General features: G+C 46.2%; 2 protein-coding genes across 2 annotated transcripts in view; one reads left to right on the forward strand and one right to left on the reverse strand.

Moving 5' to 3' along the window:
• Positions 1–1,487: 1,487 nt before the first annotated feature.
• nac (GDP-fucose transporter nac) lies at positions 1,488–4,649 on the reverse strand. The gene has a single exon (XM_089579299.1). The coding sequence runs from the start codon at positions 4,464–4,466 to the stop codon at positions 3,444–3,446; it is 1,023 nt and encodes a 340-aa protein (XP_089435425.1). The 5' UTR covers positions 4,467–4,649; the 3' UTR covers positions 1,488–3,443.
• Positions 4,650–13,544: 8,895 nt separating this feature from the next.
• Positions 13,545–16,464, forward strand: part of LOC149350293 (putative E3 ubiquitin-protein ligase HECTD2) — a 30,495-nt gene continuing 27,575 nt past the window's right edge. Inside the window, exon 1 of the mRNA XM_089576866.1 lies at positions 13,545–13,762. Coding sequence (XP_089432992.1) covers positions 13,574–13,762 — 189 coding nt within the window. The 5' untranslated portion in view covers positions 13,545–13,573. The remainder of the gene's footprint in view (positions 13,763–16,464) is intronic.

The raw sequence follows: 16,464 nt of genomic DNA on the forward strand, positions 1-16,464 counted from the left end.
GATTCACTTGTGCTTTGTATTTCTGACAAAGGCTGTACATGAAAAAAAGCACACTGCAAAAGGGAACAAGGGCACAGAAAAGCACAGAAAACACAGGCCCGATGCCTGTCCTGTGCTTTTTATTCGTTGCACCATACTGTTTGACTACGGACCAACTAGCCGAGACCAAAGTATTATATAACATGTACAATGATTTAGTATTCATTTTGTATTCTATTGCCTCAAATGGTATTCCAAGATGCAAGGTTATGAAATCTACAAGCTTCTGACAAATAGACCTCCTGCAGCCTGCATCACCGGCACATGTGGAGCTGTTGTAGTGGGCGAAACATCTGACTGCTGTCAGCATGGTGGAAGAGGTACCCGGGGCTGCTTTAATTACATGAGCAAGGGCAGTGAAACGGGCTTATATCAATTCCGTCAGAATAACAATTTGGAATGGGCACTTTTGCCCACCTAGATGCACCCCTTGACATCACACTGCTGGCAAGCAAGGATAGTCTAATACTCTGCAGCACATAATCAGGATAAAAGCACACAATTTCAAGCTAGCCTGTGCACTGGGATTCTAAATAACCACTTGTTATTTAGTTTTGTTAACTCCTGAAAGTCTTGGGGGCCCTGAAGCAACAGACAAGGCCAAAAATGACAAGTGCGAACCTTGATACCAATTAAATAAACAGAAAAAAAAAGGAACAGGGGAAAAGAAATTGGATTGGTTTATGGGGGTTTAATGTCCCAAAGCAACTCAGGCTACGAGGGACGCCGCAGTGAAGGGCTCTGGAAATTTCGACCACCTGGGGTTCTTTAATGTGCACTCATATCGCACAGTACACGGGCCTCTAGCATTTCGCCTCCATCAAAATGCGACCGTTGCGGCCGGGATCGAACCCACGTCTTTCGGGTCAGCAGCCGAGCGCCATAACCACTAAGCCACTGTGGCGGCAGACTCTAGAGCGGCTGCTAGTAAGCGCAATAGGGTAATAGTTGCTTCTGACCGGTACCCATATTTATAAAATGGGAACAAGTCATGCTTTTACAGCGAGAGCAGTTTATCAGACACCTTCCTCAACTGATGATGATGAATAACCCTGTTTCGTGTGGCTCAGGAAGTGCATGACAGAAGCTGGTAGGGGAGGGCTACTTGCAGCGGCAATGCACTGGGCTCTCCCAGAGGTGTGGGTGAGGGAAAACAGGGTGGAAACTGGGAGGAGAGGTCGAGGTTGTGTAGCCTTGATTCTAGCAAAGGTGGCATTTGCAAATGCTACACGAGGGTGCACAACGCTATATAGCATGCACACTTTAGTGCATTACGAAACATAGCGTAAGCATTGTTAATTCTTTTCTGGCTGCGTGGGGCCCCATCAGTACTGAGGACTGTAAACAGAAATGGCATTTTACTTGACAGTGAAATAGTACTGAGCACTTTTGTGGTAATTTTTTCCAAAATCACTACTTAGTGCCTAAAAAAACCAAGTAAGCAATGCTAAGTTCAGCAAATAGTTTATTTTACAATGTTACCCAAACTGTATGAAAGAAACTACACAAAGGAAAAAGTCTTCAAGGATTTCTGGCCAACAGAAAACCTTCAGGAACGTGGGTTGCAGAGATAAACATACATACAATGAGAAAATTAATTTCTTGCAATATATTTTGATTGCACTGCACCACAGCTTTCCATCCAACTAACAGCACTGCAAACGTCCCTTTCTACATAACTAGGATCAGACATGATAAGCTGACTTGCTGAGATGTTCCCACTTATACCGAATTATTATTTGGATGTCTGTAGTCGTCTAGGCCATCTCATACAGCCATTTCTAGCACAACATTTAGACCATCAATTTTTTTGCCCCTTCGAACAGAGGTTCTTGAATGACAAAATGTCCGCAGCCTACACAATTTGACATTCAAGAAGAAAAAAAGACAAAATATCAAAAAATATCCACAGTCACTTTTCGAGCCCTCTAAGAAAAAACACTTATGGATAAAAAAAACAAGTAGCTGAGACATCAGTGCAAATACTGGTTCAGAGCACAAACTTTTAAAAAGATTAAAAGGTAATCAATGACAAAGGTGCAATGCTCATATTGGATTAAAAAAAGCTGTGCGTCACCAAACACTGACAAAGGGTTTAGTACACTTGACTAGATAAGGCAACTTCACATAACACTGTCAATTATCGACAACAGTAAATTGTGCAGCCAGCATGGGCGTACAAAGAAAAATCAAAAGAGAAAACATGGAAAATTTGCTCATCCACTGTGCAAGACTAATTGCTCCAAATGTGTACACAGACAAGGAAAGTTCAAGCACTTTGAATTCAAACTGCAACTCTGCAACAGCCATGGAACATTCTCATTTTGAAGAGTTGTTTACTCGCTCACCCGCAGTGAGCACAAGTGACTGTTTCTGAATACAAAGCAGATGGCATCCTGTTTTATTCTACACACGAATTCCAACATGATGGCTTGTTCTACATTATGGCTCCCTGCATTTTCTCATTTTCCAATCAAACCTTTCTGCACACTTCTCCTGCCAGTGTGTTCAGCAATAATAGATAGCCATCAGCATGCCTACTAATGGCTGGCAGTAGGAGAACATTACATTAAGTACTGCATAGGATAATGAACAGCATTTTGGTTGCCAAAATGATGAGATTATGCAGCAGCAACACTTTGTAATGAAACTGTTTTTGGTGAACAATATGTGTAGTGAAAGGAAAACTTTGAGACTGAAATTGACCTAGGCCATTAAGGGTGGTGGAGGAGCAGCAAAACAATGTCTTGCACTCTCTACAAAACATATCAATCAATAACAAAACCAGGACAACACCGATACTGCAAACCCACACATAAGGAAGTGAATGTATCATGCTACTTTGCTACTGTGACATCAGTCACTCTTTAAAATGATAAGGCAAAGTGCGAAATACTTATGACAACAAGCTCACTCCAATACCTGTGCCCCTTAAACTGAGGCAAAACTATTAGAGCAAGCAAGTGGGAGAAAGCAACTTAACCTCACAGTGCTCACATGTACAGATTTTGGATTCACAGCTAGAAATTTATGAAGCATATCTTTCAACTGCCTGCCAGCCTCCAATCATTGCACCTGAAGTGCTACAAAAATTGGGCAAAAAGCATACACATATGATTCACAAAGAACTTAAGGACTCAAAGTCAAAAAAGAAAAAAAGCAGCACAACATATTCCTCTTTACGGGAATCTCAGGGTCCAAGAGGAAATAAATTGGGCATGTTCAGCATTCCTTACACAAACATGAAACTTTTAATTACTCCAGCTCCTGCGTGACAAAAATTTTTTCACATACACTTCACAGTACTGTCCTGAAGAAACACAATCATGTTACTTATGTAAATAGGCCACAACTGCTGCACAACAGAATTGAGCAATTCGCAACTCATGCAGGAACGGTTGGCTTCAGACCTTTATGACTGGGCCCTTGCTGTCAGCTTTGGCCTCGTGCTTTGTAGTATGCATGTGGTGCTTCAGCATTTCAAGCTGGCGCACACGTGTGTAGGCTGCTGAACCAAGGAGAACCAACCCATTGCTAACCCACCACAAGACAGACTTCAGTTCAGAGAACCAGATTACAGCCAGCACTGTCTGCGTGCAAGCTTTCGCAGTGCCGCTGACGTTGTGGGTAAGAGGGGATGTAACATGAATTTGCAACATAGTGACATAGCCAATCAGAAAGCCAAAGACTCCACTAACAAGCATAAGGCTCCAGAACACAGGGTCGGCTAAAAAGGGAAAGTTGTAGATGACAGGCACCTCACCAAAGAGTATGACTAGGGGAAAGAAAAGGATAATCGCGTTTACATTGTTGTAAAAGGTGAGCAGCGATACGCTGTTTTCAACTAGCGGCAGCATTTTCTTCGTGTAGATACTGTACATTGACAACGTTGCACTGGCAAGCACACCACACGTCACACCAAACACAGACAAAGATCCCATCTGACCTTCCTGGTTCACACCCAGAAGAAAACCGGCCACGATGACGCCGCAGCAAGTGATGGCGGGAACTGACGTCGTCTGGCGCAGCACAAAGTAGGTGAACATCACGTTGAAAACGGTTGTGAGAGATCGGCTGACGGTGTAAAAGGCAACACCAACGTGCTTCAGGCAGAGGTTGTTGAAGGTAACCATGGCAACGAAGAAACCAGAAAGAGGCATCAGCGTTTTCAGTGTGCTGAAGTCGTGGCTAACTTTCGGAAACCGAAATAAGCTCGGAAGCTTCTCGCTCAGGAAGCTCAGGATAATGCACAAAATATAGGACACGAAGCACTGGAAGAACGTGATGAATAGCGGGGCGTCGAGCTTCCGCTTCTTGTCCGACAACAGGGAGTTGTTGATAAAAACGAGTGATATTGATATTAACCAATATGCACTGACAACGCCAGCAATTTGGAAGTACTTCATCGCAATCGGCCGGTCACCCATGTTTCAATGCGCTGCTTGGGAGTGTAACTGAGGCTACAGGATGCCAGGAACAGCGCTATCGGGACGTTTACAACAGTAGGAGATGATGCAACACGTAACGAGCATTCACTGTAAAACACTATCACACCGTTTCAGACTGCCGCGTCGGCCGTGTCGCGTCTCCAAATTTGTTCCTTGAGGATCGGATTGGCCTTTCAATGGATTCGCCTGCAGTGTTTGGTGGCGTCACCTAGTGACTCTAAAAAAAAAAAAAAGATTATGAAAAACTTGTTAAGATACTTCATTTATTTTTGCGATAAATTTTTGAACATAAAGTTTTAAGGGAGTTTTAATTTAACCCTTTGTGCTTCGTAAAAACAAGTCATAAACAGTGGAAGTTGTCGCGCCCTCTAAGGAGTAAATGTTATACTATAGTGATACTAGAAATAGATAGTTGGATGTGATGAAAGGGAAGGCGCAGTACTGTACTAATACTGTGTTTGGGTTTTTGATCACATGCGAAGCACAATGCTTGCTAAATACCTCGACTATTTCTACTCAAAACAGAAGTATACATGGGTGTTGATGATGATACCAGCTCAAAAGCGCTTTCGGTATCAATGGCGCGAGGTTTGAAAAGGTTTGCGCCGGCGCCGGTGCATACGACGCGTGTCGCACAGCGATCATTTTTAAAAAGCGCTGACGCAGAAGACGAGTGTCGCGCTGGTTTTGACAAGGCAGCGTGGCAAGCAAAGCATTCCGCGCAGCGTTTTACAAGGCGCCGGTGCAGTGACGCGCCAGCTTTATTTGATGCCTCTCTTTTTCCCTGGGGTTATTGCATTGCTAGAAAAACATGCCCGTACAAATTCTTCAAACAGGAACTGTTCTGGGCCTAAATCTCAGTGTTACAACAACAAAAACGTTCGACAAAATCGTGTATACAGCGCAGAGCGAAAGACGAACATGATTCTGGCTCTTTTATCGTATCGTACACTTACTGCAGGCACAGCCCCGTTTCAGTGGAGGTGAAATGCAAAAGAACGCTGAGGTGCCCATTGAGAGTGAGACAGCTACGCTTTTACCTTCCTCATTACCAATTTTTATGAATGAAGGTGTGAAAACGGCTGGACTTGGGGTGCTTAGGGTGCCTAGACGCAAGGCGCATGGGCATCGAGACGCCACTAGTCGGACTAGAGTTGGACTGGGGAAGAGCGCTCCCGCGACGCTGCGTCCAGACCGGCAACTGGTCATGTGTTCTCATGGGTATTGCAGCCAACATGACAATGCCTGCGTCTCCTAACCCTTGTAAATTTGCGATTCAGAGTCTTGCATTCCAAGTAATGCCTGTAACCATGTTTGGTTGTTAGCAAAAGGCTGTGCCTGCAATAAGTGTACGATACTGTAAAAGCGCCAAAGTCGTGTTAGCCTTTCTTCTGCACTGTATACTTCCCTTCTGAGTGGAAAATAGTCGAGGTATTTTGCGAACGCCACCCTTCGCATGCGTTGTGGTCGTTTCGTAGTGCTCTTGCTCAGCCTAACCGCGCGCGTAACTGCACTTTTTTTAAAAATTTAATTAGTTAAACCAGACCGGAATACCCGGGTTCGAATCCGACCACGGCGGCCGCGTTTCGATGGAGGCGAAACGTAAAAGGCACCCGCGTGCTGTGCGATGTCAGTGCCCTTATAGATCCCCAGGTGGTCGAAATTATTCCAGAGGCCTCATACGGCACCTCTTTGTCTCTTTCTTTTTCCACTCCCACCTTCCCTCCCTTCACTTACGGCACGGTTGAGGTGTCCACAGAGAAGTAAAGATACTGCATTTCGATCCTTTCCTCAAAAACAAGAAAATTCAATATAAAAGCGCAGAAAGCTGACGGGCTTAATTGTTTCTCGAAACATTCAACCTTCCCTCTCATAATGTGTAAATAGAAGAAGCGAAACTACAAGGGCGATTCTCTAGTTTATCCTTTTCGCAAATATATACTGTGCTCTCCCGCAGAAAAAAAAAAAGGATAGGCGGCGAATGAAGGCGATCATCATGTTCCGGCCGCCGAGCTGGGTCCCAATATTAATAACGGCCACAACTCCTGAAAAAGAAAAGAATTCACTGCTCATCTAGAGCTCTCCCTTACACATCTCTGACATAGTTATAGCACGCGATCTGCAAGTCTGATTTAAGATATAAAAATTTATGCACATGTGTAGTGACGCTCGCTCGCTTTCTTAGTGTTCTCGCACCTCTAAACAGTGTACTCCCTTCCAATTCCAAGAAGGGACATTTGCAATTAAGATAAAAAAAAATGACTGGCGGTTTAGTCTTGTAAGCATGAAATACTGTGTGAAAACGCAGTTTTTTGCACGTGGGCACCACCGCCACGTACCTGAAAGCGCGATTGAGGTGTCCACTGACTCAGGGAGCCAGTTGTGCTCGTCTTCAACTTTTTCATCGCCAATGCCAATTTACTCAAAGTACACAGGTGGCCAGCGAAGCGAACAGCTTTTAAGCGCCATGAATGCACAGACTGTCGCTGCGCCCACTTTACAAAATACTGATGCGCTGCCTCAGGCCAGTGCTGCCGAGGCGCGCTGTCAATTTCCGAACAAATCGACGACTTCTTGAGCGGAGGGGGCGCACACAGCCGACCTCTACGGCACTGGGGGTCGAACGCTGCTGCCCCACATGGGTCGCGTCACGGATATGCAATGCTGTTGCTCTCGCGGAACCGAATGCCGCGCATCCCACCGCCGGTCACTGGGCGTCCGTCCAGAGCTGGACCAAAGGGCGCCCATCGGCAGGCTTATCACGCCAACGCGGTCGATACGTGCCAGCGTTCATGTTTTACGCATCCGGCGGCGCTCGGCGGATGCCACCCCGCTTCGTCGCGCACCACTGCCGCCGGGTTGGAGTAGCCAGGAGGCCGCGCTCCAGCAAGGTCAAGCCGAACACGGTGCGACGCGGCAGTGTGCCGCCGAGATCCCACTTCGGCGTCGTAGCCGTGTCTCACCCGTTGTATAACACACACTCTAACCATTTCGATGCCGAACGCGTGGGGTGCACGTACTTTTACACTGTTTCGTGCCGTGCCTGCAAAAAAAGACCTTAAATCTTGCGTTCAGCGCCTGAACAAAGGCGCGAAGTTATTTTGATTTCATGATACTGCGTGAGCAACTTAATAATGATTTTATTGGCCCGTGAAAGGGATGCGGTCGAAGCTCTTTTCTCACTTTCAAATGTGTTGCCTGTGCTTTTATCTTGCGATACGGGGGCATAGCGACTTTTGTGTGGCGCTCTCGGTGGGAGCCTATGCGTCGAGACAACTAGTTTCTCCCTCTGGAGTCTGGTGGAGCTGGTCTTCAGCACTTGTTTGTCCATCAGCTTGTACAAGGTTTTTAATTTTTAAAATGGCAAACCATCCCTTCCTTGCAGCTACATGTGGTTAACAGACGATTAAGTGTCCATTTGGCTATTCTGTTCGCGCCCACTGGTCACGCGTGAGGGGCTTTGGTGGAGATTTCTTGAGGAAGTTGCTGATACATTCCATTTCCTTACTGTAAGTTTTTCCTTAAAGCAGATAATAAAAGTACTTATTGAGAAGTTATTTACTGTACCGATGTATTCACAGCCTTTCCTCGCCTTTCTTGACAACGGTGTATTAAAGTGGGACAACAGGTGTGTGTTCAATCGGCCGGCCGCAAAGGTTTTTTTTTTTTTTTAAACTTCACACGTCGGCTTTACAAGTCAAAACGTAGCTTCGTACTAAGGGGACGTTTGTGCCATGGTCAGTGAACTGCCGCCTGCCACAGCTATGGGATCAGCATGCCTGTTTGAAGTTAAATTATTCCAAAAATTAACAACTAAGTACTTAACATGCCGAAATGTGGCGACCTGGTAATTATGTCTCGGTTCAGTACACAGTCAGCATATAGTGGAATTTTGAATGTCCCACCCAAACCGATATTATCTATAAAGATTAAATTCAGAACTGGTCCCAGCACGGATCCTTGTGGCGTGCCAGCATTACAAAAACTATTGTTCCTTTCCAAATACCTCTCAATACTACACACCTGTTACCCACTAACGTTCTATGCTTCCTTACCGCGGCATTTCTGCGTCATTGCGCCCTAGTTGACTGTTTGCGCTCTTTCATGTATGTATTTTCCATCGTTTCACCTATACCTTGAGATATTTGTACTCTGCCGCCCTGGGTATCTGATGATGTGATGGCTTTATATTGAAACTCCTGATCACTGGTATCGCTGAATGTCATCAAGCCCGACTTATTTGCGCTAAAAGTAAAACCTAAGCCGTCTCCTTCTTGTCCACAACTATTAACTGTCCGTAAATCTCCTTGGCTGTAAGCTAATAATACAATACCATCAGTATGCATTAAACCCGGGAGCCAATTTACCGCCCTTGCAAGCCTGCCCTGAACAAAACGTCCAGGTTTCGCTTCCCAGAACCTCCTTTCTCCTTCTGTGCGGAGATGCTTGCCGTTCTAGAGGCACTTTGCTCAGTGGCCGCCGTTCCCCTACTACCCACGGCTCGCATTGTCATCCGCACCGACGCCCTTCACGTCGTACGCCTACTACGACGCGTCAGTCGCACCCCAGGCATTTGCTAGGACATCCATCGTCTCACGGCACGCATCCAGCAGCCAATACGAATTGAGTGGGTCCCACGAGACCTCCTGAGTTCGCAAAGCCGTGCAGATTTTGCGACCCACCTTGTGACCCCAACTTCGTCTTCGCCTCGAGTCCTAACACTGGATGACACCACTCTCTTTTTTTTTTTAAAAAGGAACACCTGCGGCGCCGCACACGTGCTCTAATCCCTCCGTGTGCGGTAACCGTCCCCCGTGGTCTTACCCGTGCAGAGGAGGTTGCGCTTCGGAGGATCTGGGTCGGGGTTGCCCTAACTCCAGCCGTTGCACGAAATTGGCCGCAATTCGAAGGTGTATATCCCCGCCCCAGGTGTCCAGTCTGCAAGAACCGAAATCTTGAGGCCGACATTCACCACCTGCTGTGGGTTTGCCCGGCGTTGAAGCCGACACGAATTCGGCACCTGGCTGCAGCGAGTCTTTGGCCCGACAATAGTGCTTCATACACCGCTTGGACACAAGGACCTCATCATAGTTCACTGCTCGATTTCATTAGATCAGCGAACCTATACTCATTTATTTAGGCATCCTCATCTATCATTACATACCGTTTTATGCACTGGGGCAATCAAAATCGCTTAAAAAAAAAAACTCGGGAGCCGAGAGATTATATTCTAGATTACTTTCTTGTAGCCTTCTTTCCATATTTATCATACAAATAATGAACAACCCTGCTTTAATCATTTACGTTTTTCAACCAGCTTGCTTGTACTGAACTCTATATTGTACTGATTGCCCACCTGCTACGGTCTCTTACTGAGACTGGCAGTATTGTAAATAAATAAAATAAATAAATAAATATCATCCCATTTCAGATCATCCAAAAATGGCTCATGTCACTTTACACTTCACGGCATCGCAAAAGTTATCGATTCATTGAAACTCACGTCATCTGCAGGCATTGACGGCATCAATGCAAAGGTTCTGAAAAACACTAAACATGCAACAAGCAAAATTCTACCACATACCTTTCAGCAGTCTGTATCAACCGGCACGGCACCTTAGGACTGGAAAGTGGGCAGGATAGTTACAGTCCTCAAGAAAGGCCCAGGTAACACATATCGTTCCACCTCTCTCATAACTGTGGGTTAGAAACTCATAGAACACGTTATTTACTCACATTTCATAAACCTCAGAGCACGGTTTTCAGAAAGGCCTGTCCTGCGACACACAGCTGGCATTGTTTTTAAACGAAGTTACTTCCAATTTTGTTCCCGTTGTTGCACTCCTTTTAGATTTCGAAAAAAAAAAAAGTTCCTCACAAGCGACTCCTACTAAAACTTTCGAGATTAAACTTGAGCTCTTCTGTATTTCATTGGATCAAATATTTTCTCCCTAACCGCTTGCAATTTGTTTACGCTAGCGATTACTCTTCCAGCTTCATCCTTGTGGTCTCTGGTGTACCACAATGTCCCGTACTAGGCCCTCTTCTTTTTCTCAAATATATTAATGACCTACCCAACTGCACCTCTTCTAACGTCCGTATTTTTTGCCCACGACTGCGTTATTTACCGTACCATATGTGATCTATACTGACAATTTAGCGCTTCGGAACGACCTGGAAAAAGTCGAGGAATGGTGTCGAATTTGGCTAATGACTCTGAATGTTAACGAAACAGCTCTAATTACCTTCCACACACGTCAGTACTATCCTTCCCACAACTACTTACTGAATTGGTTCGCTATCTCTTCAGTCCCCTCCTCGAAATATTTAGGTGTTCTCATTTCCAGCGGTCTCAAATGGTTTCCTCACATTATAAATATTACTAATGTTGCTAACCGCACTCTTGGCTTCCTTCGACGTAACTCAGCTCATGCGCTTTCTCGCATAAAACAACTAGCCCGCGTAACCCTTGCGAGGCCCAAACAGGAGTACGCTTGCGCATTATGGGACCCGTATCATCGTAACCTAACCGCTACCATCGAATTAAGTCAAAACCGTACTGCCAGATTTATCTTCGCTGCTTACCCTCGCGATACAAGCGTCTACTCTAAATGTTAATGCTGGTCTTCCAAGCTTACAAGGGTGCGCAAAAATATCTAGACTGCTTGTTCCATAAATTCTATAATGCCTTATAATTTATCACGGCAGTCATCATGCCAATTCACCGGACCTCCAGCCTCATTACCCACACCATGGCCGTTTAGCCGCCACATGCCTGAACAACGACCCATCTCAACTCCTGTTTTGCTAGGACTGCTATCGACTGGAACGATCCTCCCGCAGACGCCATCCTTCGCTCTGACCCCAGCCATTTCAAAACCGCTATTGAACGACTTTTTCTGTTAATCATGTCTAGTCCACTCCGCCCCCATGAGGTCTTTAAGTTACTGGAAATAAATAAATAAACTGTTGTCGCACTCCTTATCTCTCGTCAGGCAATTTGAACTCTATTATCTCGATAAATTTCATTTAGCAATTCTATTATCGCACGACCGATACCTTCATCTCTGAGAATGCTCCGCAGGAGCTCCCATGAATTAAGGTCCGTTCGCGACCCTAGCTATTTGTATGCGTTGAATAAGCACGAACAGGTTATCATCTAAACGCCTACCGCTGCTTAACCCCTTCTGACGTTCTTCCAGTACTTTATTACTTACTCTCTATGTCTGCATTTTTAATACCTTTTTAAATTTTACTGCTGGCATTGCCAGCCTATAAGTAACTGCCGTTATCGTAATAATCGGTCTGATGAATTTTGTAATGCCGTATATCGCATTTCTCCTATAGATAAAATTAATTCTACTCTGTCGCCAGCTGTCCGGAATTTTCTTATATGATATGACTGTTTCCAATTCTTTTAAAACATTTCCTTAATGCTTGGACTACATTCATTAATTAGCTTGATTGGAATTTCGTTTATCCCCGCTGTTGTGCATTTAGGAATATTTGCTTCCGCTTCTGCCGGTTGAGATTGTTCAAATCTAAACTCCTTTCGATTATGTTGCCCTCTATTACTTCTCCTTTCAAGGAATCGCCATACTGTCCTTCGTAAATGGCTCTGCTATAACTATTATTTCACTGACCTACAAGCGCTGACACGCGGCGCTAACCGTAAAGGAGCAGTTTTAGGCCAAGACTACAGGCGCGGTTGGCTGTGTACGGTGAAGGGCGCACGAAAGAACGCGACGCAACGAAGGCAGCGGAAACTTTTCCCCTTCCTTCCCTCCCTCCCTGCATCCCGTCCCCTCTTCCTCAGTTCACAGTACACTGCTCTTGCTCTTTGTGTGGGAAAGGCGTCTTTGACCACATACCATCATCGGAGTACGAACACACGCTCAACAGTGCACCCTTCTGCTGTGCTTTGAAGCAAGCTATTCACACTGCCGAATACGCGAGCGAAGAACAAGAGCTCAGCTTGCAGTAGCTGTGTCATTCAGAGCTCGCGATATGCCACAAGCTGTATAGTTTCTTTATCGTCAGCAAGCAGATGTATGCTTGATTTTGTGTTTAACATTAGATAGCAGAGGCCTTTAGTATAGCGGAGACGTAGCGACGTAGGCGGATACAGGTTTACTGGACGCCGGCTGCGCACGTGCGGCTACGCAGGCACCCTAGGGAGGGGAGGGTTTATTTAATGGAACTAAGGGAGACGGCAACCCCTGTTTTATTCAACTGACGTCATGACGGCAGCTAAGTTGGGGCCACGCGCGTCTTGTGACCGTCGCGCATCCGATTGATGCGTCACTTTTCTGACATTCTACGCGAGAAAAGGAAATTGGCTATGAGGAAAAGAAAGGCGCAGTAACAGTTCCACCTCAACCGCACATTGAGGGAAGAGGTGAAAAGGAGTGAAATAAAGAGAAAAAGAAGTGGTGCAGTTGAGGGCTCCGAATTAATTTAGACCCCTTGGTGTTTTTGACTTGCACTGACATCGCTCAGCACACGGGCGTCTTTCGCATTTCGTCTCCACTGTAACGCAGTCGCCGCAGTCGTGAATCGATCACGCGTCCTCGTGCTCAGCAGCCGAACACTATTACCAATCAGCCACCGCGACGGGTTCCGCATGAGCTTCTTTGCCTCTTTCTTGACGCCATATACAGTTCGAACGATGAAACTTGTGGCAGTTGCTGAGCTCTATTTTTGCAATGTTTCGCGCTGACACTTAATGGACTCCCGATAAAAGGTCGACTGAAATAAGCAGAATGCCTACATAGAATGTCAGTAAACGCAAAGGTACATGACGCAAATGTGCAATAGTTCCTGTGCTTTCGTGAGGTGGCACGGCAGCACCCGCGCATTTCAGGAAGCAAGAGAGAACCGAAAGAACTGGCATGCGATGGCGGTTTTTCGGCGACAGTCAGTGAGCGAGACGATGGAGGCCGTTCCTGGTACGGAGCGGGCACGGGAAGGCCCGTGCGGCACGGCGGCACGGGAAGGCCCGGGCTGCCCTGGTGGCGCGAGTCGCCATGGCTACGGCCGTTACTAGCAACAGCGGAGGCGGTGGCCGCGGCTGCCGCAGACGCGCGATGGACGCGTACGGGGCGGGCGGCCGGGAGTCGGCCGTGTCGCTCACCTGCCCGGCCTGCCGGATCTCGGCAGTGTCGTCGCGGGCACGTGCCATGTGCCCGTTCTGCGGCTCCTTCTATAACCGGGACGCGAACTCCAACACATCCCTGCGCAGGAGGACGGCGCCCGGAGACAGTCTGCCGCACATAGTAAGTCGTGGAGCAGCGCGCACTTCAATACACGTGCATGCATCGCCACAGCAGACGACAGTCAGTTGGCAGGAAATGTTCCATTGGCTTACTCCCAGCTTTGCCTTGCGCACCGTCATGTTCTGGCCGCCCAACCAATCAATCCTGCTTCTCAGCCTAGTGACAGGGCATCCTGTCCGGCCTTGGCAGTGGCCAGTGTTGACACCGCTGTCACGCGTCAGTGCACACAGCACTACCAAACGTGAAGCGATATTTAAGCCGTGCAAACTATAGCCTGGTGGTTAAAGGTATGGGAAGATTACGTTACGTGTAAAACGGGGCTACGCTCGTGTACTGGATCTAGAAAAACAAAAGGAATGTGCTACTGAGACGGTAACAAAAACAATCTTTTCCCCCAAAATGTCTGTTCCGCTCTTACGTCCAGTATCCCCTTCACAGAAGCCCCACATGTACGTTTGCTGCAGATGTCGAGTTTAGACAAGCTTTACTCGTCGCCTATAGGCTATGTCGATCGCACAGTGACTGCACGCGTACCTCGCGGCCTTGCTCCTCCGTGCCACGTCAGCACCGGTATGGGTGTTGATATAGTGCCCTGGAAACGAGTTTTGTTCCCCAAGGCACAATGTGCACGGCATTTCGAGAAAACCTCTGTTGAACTAGAGCTAGCTACTTAAAATTAGTGTGCCCATTAATCGGGATTAAGGAGCACACTACGCACAATGTGGAAGTGCAGGTGTTGACGCGTACACGTTAGTTTTGCCTTCTACCTCGTTTGACGATTAACGTTACGTCTCGTTATGGAAGAAAGTCCGCTAACAATACGTAACGTACATTTCGAACTAGTAAGACACGTCCAGCCTTTGAAGATTACAGAGCCGAAGGAGCTTGCTTCTGGACCATGCAGTGTGGGTTGTTATGCATGGCCAGCTAGCGTTCCAAATCTCTTGAAGGTATGAGGAACTCTCGTCCACGGATGCTACACTACACTGCTCAGAAACAAACTTTAACCTTTGGATTTTTACTTTTGACAACGGCTGTACGTACCGGTAACGTGCGGTGTGTGCTTACTCTGGTGTTATATCCGCAGAAAAAGCCATCTAGAGCGATGCGAGAATATGCACACCTGTGTTTTTGCAGTGAGGTCGGATTGATTATGACGCAGTTTCACAGCGCAAAAAAAAAAAAAAAGAAATGGCCTGGTCATCTGCTTGTATGCCTGCAAAGTTTCATTATAAGAAACCAGATTGCTCAATTTCTAGCCGTATTTTAGATAAGAATACAGGAGCTTGAACAAGTGGCACTTCCAAAACTTTTTGAGTTTCGAACCAGAAAGCAGTTCGTGCGCAAACTGGGTGGACCCGTGCGCTGGTCAACCTAATTTGCGAACGGACTGATAGCGAATCGTCACCCGATATAAGTACGAACACCTTTGTGAATATAGCCACTGTAACACCGTTCATTTTTTTCTATCAACAATCGAACATCGTTTGAAATGACCTTGCGTTGAGAAATGTTCTTTAAATGCGAATGTAAAAACTTGCATCTGAAAGGTATCAGGAAGCTCCAAACTTCCTTCATGAAAAGCAACAGGCTACTATGTGATTTTTTAAAAAAAGATCTACATGTGTAAATGCAGCCTCAGTGAGAATTAATAGGAATTTTCCCGGTTGTTCCACCATTTTCGAAACGCGCTCGTATTGGTCGAGCATCACCCTCGTTGCATTCTGGATGTTCCCAGTTGTGCCAAAGCTACGTCCATTGGACTACGCTTAGATGGCGAGGACAGGGAGGAAAATACTATTCATTGACACCACTCAAACTGGCGTTGAATTTTTTCTGAACGTCCCAGTATATTACATCGAGATCTTCAGGTGCCAAATGCACTGCGCTTGATTTGACGACGTGACGGGCACGCGAAATTAGTACCCTCAATGTATGGCGACGTCACCATGACGTTCAATTATCTGGCGAGGTAGTATGTCATGAATTGCCAGGTCACAACAAAAAAAGGAAGCGTTAAGACAAATTATAAAGGAATGCATTGGATAGGTGCTCTCAGTTCATGAATAGCGCTCGTCCCTGTCTGCTCCTTCTTTGTCCGTGCTGTTTTAACGCTTTCGAAAAATGTCAAACGTGCACCAACTAGTTCGATCCGCCGCCCTTATGAATAGAAGCCTACCAGTATCTCTTAAGAGGAAAATATTCAGTACCTACGTATATTTTTGCCAGTACTAACCTATTCGGCAGAAACTTTGAGGCTAAAGAATAGGCTTGAAACAAAAATTAGGACAACGCATCGAGTCTTGAAAGGCCAAGTTTAAGGGACAAGAAGAGAGCAGAGTGTGTGAGAGAACAAGCGTGAGTTGATGATATCAAATCGAGAAGATGAAATGAACATTGGCAAATAATGTAACGAGGAGAGAAGATAATACATTTTGTGAGGATAGGGTGACCGTAACTGGCGCTGGACTGGGCTAATTAAAGGTGAGTGGGAGAGGCTTTTGTCATGCGTTGGACGTCGTTGGGCTGATGGCGGTGGAGTCAAAATCAGCAACGTTATTGTGCCTGGAAAAGGCAAAAATATCTCAGGAGCCTGCCAGTTTGAGCGGACCCATGACCAGACGAACAGCCACTGGTCAGTATCAAGAAGGAAGCCAAATGTGCGGTTTAGAAATAAAAGAAAAACAAACAAAAAAGTGATA

This window comes from Amblyomma mixtum, chromosome 3 (assembly GCF_055824585.1).
Source record: "Amblyomma mixtum isolate Tamu chromosome 3, ASM5582458v1, whole genome shotgun sequence".
Classification (NCBI taxonomy): domain Eukaryota; kingdom Metazoa; phylum Arthropoda; class Arachnida; order Ixodida; family Ixodidae; genus Amblyomma; species Amblyomma mixtum.